This window comes from Saimiri boliviensis, chromosome X (assembly GCF_048565385.1).
Source record: "Saimiri boliviensis isolate mSaiBol1 chromosome X, mSaiBol1.pri, whole genome shotgun sequence".
Classification (NCBI taxonomy): domain Eukaryota; kingdom Metazoa; phylum Chordata; class Mammalia; order Primates; family Cebidae; genus Saimiri; species Saimiri boliviensis.
This window is the reverse complement of record NC_133470.1, coordinates 103,834,895-103,842,313: the sequence shown is the minus strand read 5'-3', so window position 1 is coordinate 103,842,313 and position 7,419 is coordinate 103,834,895. Positions and strand designations below refer to the sequence as shown.

Genomic DNA, 7,419 nt, shown 5'->3' with positions numbered 1-7,419 from the left:
CATCCAAACCCATAGCAAATAAATGGCATTCGGTACTCACTGTGCACAACAGGAGAGCATTTTATTTTCACTGATGTGGATGAAGTACAATTTCTTCAGCAAATTCAGCAAAAACTGTTAACGGGCAACAATGAACTCTGCATTTAAAGAAAAATAGTAAATGAAAACACAAAATCCTAAAAAGTAAATAAAGGCTCTATGTCAGCACACTGGTATGAAAACACCCATCAACAGCACATCTTAATCTATACGGGAAACAATCCTTGCTTATCAGAGGTGCCTATCTAAATTCCATAGCTTACGAATATCTTCTTGGGAATAGGCCAAAAAGAAACAGAAAACCTCACATTAAAAAAAAAAAAAAAAAAAAAAAAAAAAAAAAAAGTTTCTTTTCCCTAAATGTCCTAAATGTTTTACTGAAGCTAAATTTGAAGAGGAGAAGACGTCAGTCATCCTTGTCATCATCATTGAAGTCATTATTGCTGCTGTCATCCTCCTTCTTCTCAACCACCAGGGTCTCCACCCTGAAGCCACTGCACTGAATCCCGCTGAAGCCTGCGGCCTGCATCTCATCCACAGCGTCGGTCGGATCACTGGCAGAGAGCTGCATGTCATTAGATGTGGAACCTGCCATCATGAACATACCTCCAAAAGTTCCCTGAGCCATTTCTGTCACATACGGTTTCAGAGCCTTTGGGACCAAACTTCTGGCCATTTTAAGGTCTTTTGCAGAGCAGCTCCCAGACTCCAGCCCTAAAGTCATGCCCATCCATTTCAGCACTTCTGTGTAATCGTGGACTTCAAATGCGTTTTCAAAATGAAACAGATAATCAAATCTGTCTTTGGAGATGCTGCAGTTGACGATGCCCTTCTTGCTGCTGCTGATAGTCACAAAGGGCAGGTGGATGACTGAGCTGGGTGGCGGCTGCTGGCTGCCCTGTTCCTCTGCATACCGGTTTTTCTGCACCAGGTTCTTGAAGGCAATTTGCTGTAGAATAAGTTGTTGAAGTTGAGATTCTTTCTCCTTTATTCTTTTAAGTCTTTTCCTTCTTTCCACTTGTAAGCTTTGCCAGTCCTGAGCCGAGTTGGTGGACAGACCAATCAGACCAATCCACTTGATCATCTTCCCCTCCCTGGAGATGATGTTCATGGCCATCAGCACGTTTAAGGCATCATAGATGCGCCGTTTTACGTTCTTCAGGTCATGAGCTAACTCGTGTGGTGAGAGGTGGTTGCTGGCAGCTTTGAACTCGGCGACCAGTTCATCCACCACTTCCTTAGAGGAAGTGGTCCCTTTCTTCTGCACCTTCTCCCAGACCTTCATGGAGAACTGTTGCAGGCCTATGCCATCCTTTTCTACTTTCCTGCGGCGTTTCCTGACCAACAAAGGTGAGGAGTTGGAAGGCTGGTTCTGAGAGGCAAAGTGAGTGCTGGGTGAGTTTGGGCTTCCTACCGCAGGGATGTTTGATGTTGCCGGTCTCTGAGGCATACCAATTACCACTTGCTGCACACTGTTGACAACGGACCCTGCAGAGGGTTTTGGCAAGAGCGGCCTCCAGAGCGGGTTTTGGCGGTAGGGCTGAACTTCCATGGGGCCACTGGTCTGGTTCTGGGCCATTAAGACCTTGAGTTCTTTGTTAGCTTCAGTTATACTGATATTTTCTGCCATGTTGCCAGATCTGGGAAATGAATGCTATAAATGCTCACCCTCCCGGAGAAGACAAACGATTCTTCGTGGCCAAGAGTCTGGCCGGCGGGAGGTACGCAGCGTGAGGTGCGTGGCGTAACGCGTGCGGCGTGAGGTGCGTGGACGTAATGCGTGCAGCGTGAGGTGCGTGGCGTAATGTGCGCGGCGTAGGGTGCGCGGCAGGCAGCCCTACGAGCGGTGCGTCTGCGTGGCTTTTTTACCGTTCAGACTCTCCTCCTCCGGCCCTATGTCTTAATACTGTTACAATGGTAATTAAGTTTCCAATGCATGAGGTTTTGGAGGACACATTTAATGCATAGCACATCCTAAAGGGACTGATGAAAATCAGATGTGTAGGTCTTTGCAGGTCCATTTATAATGTCTTCCCAGCCACTGTCTCACAAGAAGCTGGATCTAGGCTCTTGCAAGGATTATTTTTTCACCTGCTGATCAAGAAGCTTCCTGTGGAAGAATCAAGTTTTTGTCTCTCTACCCAAACAGCTACACTAAGGCTTCCTGATTAGATAGAGTGGAGATGGTGAAAGGAAGTTAACCATATACAGTATCATTAATTTGTTGGGATGTGGTATAATCAATAGACTAAGTCCACAGCCTTCACCTCACTTCAGAAGCTACACACATTGCCAATGAGAAAGAGATCTAAAGAGAGAACAGGACAAAGCCCGGAAGAAGCAGACACATGTGAAGTCTCTTTCTCCCACCCTCCCTTGATCTCAACTCTGCCTCACTCACCAAGAGTCCTAATAACCATGCTACAAAGGCTCTGTGTCTTTAGGCCTGCTTCTCACCAACTTCCTCTAGAACCTCAGCTCTGGAAATAGGAATGTAGTTGTACACATGCATACACCTCAGCCTCAAACACACAAAGATGCTGACTCACTCAACTCGGGCTGCCATAACAAAATACCATAGACTGGGTGAGTGAAACGATATTTATTTTCTCACAGTTTTGGAGGCTGGAAGTCCAAGTTCAAGTTTCCAACAGGGTTGGTTTCTGGTGAGGGCTCATTTCCTGGCTTTCAGATGTTGGCCTTCTCACTGTGTCCTTACATGGCAGTGGGGCTTGGGGATATCTCTTCCTCTTTTACAAGGCCATGTACTATCATATTTGGGACCCACCCTTATGTCCTCATTTAACCTTAATTACCTCCTAAAGACCTATCTCCAGAAACAGTCAAATTGGAAGGTAGGGCTTCAACATGTGAGTTTTAGTGGATAGGGTGACAAAATTCAGTCTATAGCATTTGCTAAACAGAACCAGAGCTGGACAACAGTGAAAGAATAGTAAAATTGAGGATTAGGAGTTCAACATATACATTTTAGTGGGTAGGGGGACAAAATTCAGTCTATAGCATTTGCCTAACAGACCCAGAGCTGGATGGTAGTGAAAGAGGTAAAATATATTATTCAGGAACTATTGCAATGGGGCAAAGAGACCTCAGGATAGACCTGGGCTCAATTCTTTTTTAAGGCAAAGTCTTAATCTGTCACCAAGGCTGGAGTGCAGTGGTGCAATCCAGGCTCACTGCAACCTCTGCCTCCCCAGTTCAAACGATTCTTCTGCCTCAGCTTCCTGAATAGCTGGGATTACAGGTGCCTGCCACCACATCTGGCTGTGAGCCACTATGCCTGGCCTGGGCTCAATTCTAAATGCAGTAAAGGCAAGAGGATTGTAGCCAAGGAGCAGAGTGAAGTGGTCAGTGGATGAAAAATCACTAAGAAGAGACATCAAGGGTAGGTGAATTTTTGTTTAACCAACTTAACAAGATTCTTGCTATAGCCAGGCTGGGGTGATCAGATATCAAGGTTCAGGGTGAAGAGTCTGATCAGATATTAAAGGTGATTGGATATCAAGAGTGGGGGATTCTCATTAAAGTAACTTAAACTAAACTCTTGCTAAAACTAGTCTCAGCAAGGATGGGGTCAAAAAGAGAGCTTACAGGAGCCTATCTAAAGTTTAGTTAAGGAGAGGGTTTTAATCCCTCTGGTTTCCCCAGATTTATGTTTTCTCACATGCGAAATGTATTCATTCCATTCCAACAGTCCCCAAAGTCTTCCAGCATCAACCTTAAAGTCTAAAGTCCAAATTCTCATCTAAATAGCATCTAAATTATATATTGGTGAGACTCAAGGTAAGATTCATCCGGAGACAAAATTCCTCTCTAGCTGTGAACCTGTGAAACCAGACTAGTCATGTGCTTCCAAACTACAATGGTGAAAGAGGCATAGGATGGACATTCACATTCCAAAAGAAAGAAGGAAGAAAATGGTAATGAGTCCCAAGCAAGTCCAAAACCTAGCAAGGCGAATTCCATGAGATCTTAAGCATCAAGAATAATCCTCTTTGGTTCAGCACTCTGCCCACCACTTGGGTGGCAGTGCCACCTTCATGGCTCTGCTAGGGCCCTGCCCCTTCAGTTATCAGGGAGGGTCCAGCCCAAACGATTGTCTATAAAGGCTGTCTTGCTCCTCAGGCACAGGGCAGGGTCATCCTGGCCCACTGAAACTGGAGAGGTGGTATCGCCCTTTGAAACTGAGGTAGAAACAGCCTTGCCCCCTGGGCCTGTGGCAGAAGTGTCAGCCCTGATTATCTATAAACGCCTTCATGGTTATTCCCATTTATCCTTGAAGAACAGTACAACTGGCAGCCAAATAGCTAAATGGTCTGCTCCTGAGAATCCAAGAACTTCAAAAGTCTTCCTTCATTCTGTGTAGCTTTCTCTGTCTCCTTTAGTTCAAACTAGCAGTGTTTTTTGACGTATAATCCCACTTCTATTCCTGGCATCTGCTGAGATGACTAATTAAATGCATGAGTCCCACCCACAATCTCTTTATCAAATGGTTGTTCAGCTGCAGCGTTAGTGTTTTCTTCAGAACAAGTTTCATTTTTTTGCAATATGGATAGGCTGAGAATTTTCCAAGTCGTTAAGTTCTGGTTCCTTTTTGGTTAACAATTTCTTCTTTAATTCCTCTCTCTCTTCTTGCATTTTACTATAATTAGGAGAAACCAAGCCAATCTTTCAACACTTTGCTTAGAAATCTCCTTTTAGCTAAATATCCAATGCCTTCACTTGTATGTTCTAACTTCTGCAAAACAGTAGGACACAGTTCAGCCAAGTTCTTTGCCACCATATAATAGAAATCACCTTTCCTTCAGTTTTCAATATCATGTTCTTTATTTCTCTGTGAAACCTCACCAGGAATGCTCTAAATGTCCATATTTCTAGTATGTGCCACAAGACTCTAGCCTTTTACCTGTTATCCAGTTCCAAAGCCACTTCCACATTTTTAGGTATTTTTTTACAGCAGCACCCCACTTCTCAATACCAAAATCTTTCTTACTATGTTTGGGCTACCATATCAAAATACTGTAGACTGGTGACTTAAACAGCATACATTTATTTTCTCACAGTTCTAGAGACGGGAAAGTCTAAGACCAAGCTTCTAGCAGGATTTGGTCTCTGGAGAGCACCCTCTGTATTTTGCAGATGGCTGCCTTTTCACTGTGTTCTCACATGAAAAAGACAAAGAGAAAGAAGGAGGAAAATAAAGGAAGAGAGAGATTTCACTTATGAGGATATCATCGTGTAAGATTAAGATTTCTCTCTTATGATTTCATTTAATTTTAATTACCTTCTAAAGACTCTATCTCCAAATATAGTTAAATTGGGAGCTTGGATTTCAGCATAAGAATTTTCAGAGTATGCAACTTAGTTCATAGCAGGTGCTCTACTGTTTTGTTTTGTTTTGTTTTTTTTTTTTTCTCAGTGCCCTGTGGTAGCTGCAGACAGGTAGGCTTTGCTGAGCTCATTAAGCATTGGCAGAACTTCTCAGAGACTTTGCTCAGAATGTAAGGCCCCAAAAGAGCAAAAAATGGGCTCCTGACATGTAAGGGTTGACATGCTTACCAAACCTCATCCAGGCTTTCCACTCTAACATTTGAGAGGCACAGAGCAAGAATATAAACAAGGCATATGCTTGATAATTAAAAATTATAAGTCAAAGTAAAAAAATTATTAAATAAAATATGTTCTATCTTCCATTTTGGCAACTATATATTTATAAAAGCAAAATCAATAAACATCTGTAAAGTGATGGTTTTAATACTATTGAAAGTCAGCACAATATCAAAGATGACTGAATTTAATTATGACTGCACGTCTGAGTGTTCTTACGGGCTAGCAATATATGGATGAATAATAATGTAAAGATATACATATTTCAGGAATTATTTTGTATTCCATAAAATTAATTTTGTCACCTTCAGTAAAAATCACTGTATGTGTTATTCATTTCTATAATAGTAAATTTTTACATAAAGTATAATTTTCAGTAATGATCCAAAGCAGAGGTCAGCAGACTTTTTCTGTTAAGGGATAGATAGTAAAAATTTGAAGTTTTGCAGATACCAGACAGTCTCTATTTCAACTACACTCTGCCATTGTAGTACAGAAGCTGTAATACTCACTATGTAAACAAATGGATGTGGCTTTGCTCTGATAAAACTTTATTTATAAAAATAGGCAGTCCACTTGTGGGCCATACCCCCGAGCTAAATGAGTAAAACATAAAATGTAGGATGACATCAGCAAGATGGCAGAGTCGGAAATCCAGCCCTCCTTGCCCCACAAAAACAGTGATCTAATAACTACCCACAGATGCAAATAGCACCCAGGAGTTTTCCCATGGCTCAGCAAAGTAAAGGTTTATCTTGTCCTACAGAGCAAAGCAACCTCTCAGTACCTAGAAGAAGAGAGGAGGACAGATTTAGGAAGAGACTTTTTCTAACCTCTCATGGCAAAGGAATCACACACATTTTAGCCCAATAAAAGGGAAGGTAGCTTGTCCTAGTGGAACAAAGGGTGGCCTGGCAACCACATGAATTCCAAATCTTGCTGTGTGGCTTGGGGAAAGTTGCTACAGGCCGGATGTGGTGGTTCATGCCTGGTCTTGAACTCCTGACCTCAGGTGATCGCCCTTCTTGGCCCCCCAAAGTGCTGGGATTACAGGCATGAACCACCACACCCAGCCTGTAGCATCAAATTCTTATACCCTTCCTGCCTTGACCACCACCAATCCCAGAGACTCCTGGGACCTTGGGAATGTTTTCTGATATTGCCAAGACCAGCCAGGCCAATATGGTAAAACTCCATCTCTACTAAAAATAGAAAGAGTAGCCAGGCATGGTGGCAGGCACCTGTAGTCCCAGGTATTTGGGAGGCTGAGGCAGGAGAATCATTTGAACCTGGGAGGCGGAGGTTGCAATGAGCTGAGATTCCACCACTGCACTCAAGCCTAGGTGATGGAGCAAGACTCTGTCTCGAAAAAAGAATTCGGTGCTACAAAAAATAACTTTTCTCTGGGGAAGGAGAGACATGGTGAGAGCTGTCTTCAAATACTAAAGAGACATCCTGTAACAGAAAGCACAAACTTGATCTTTGTTACTCCAGAGGAAAAAATTAGAAACAGCAGGCAGAAGTTACACAAATGCTGGTTCCAGCTCAATTTAAGAAAGTAATTGCTAATGACTTAAGTGGTTCAACAAAGAAAAGGGCTATTCAGGCAGCAGTAAACTCCCTGGGCAGTTAGTGTTCAAGTAGAGGCTGTGTGCCTATCTGCTAGGATGCTACCAGAAATTTTATTGGCCAGATGGACAGTTGGGATAAATGTTCTTTCTAAAGATCCTTCTAACACCATAGGAGTCTCTATGC

The 7,419-nt window shown here is 42.8% G+C and overlaps 1 protein-coding gene across 1 annotated transcript; it reads right to left on the bottom strand.

Moving 5' to 3' along the window:
- Positions 1-445: 445 nt before the first annotated feature.
- On the bottom strand, positions 446-1,489 carry TFDP3 (transcription factor Dp family member 3). Its single transcript, XM_010341751.1, has one exon. It carries the CDS (start codon positions 1,487-1,489, stop codon positions 446-448), a length of 1,044 nt encoding a protein of 347 aa, XP_010340053.1.
- Between the last annotated feature and the right edge of the window lie 5,930 nt (positions 1,490-7,419).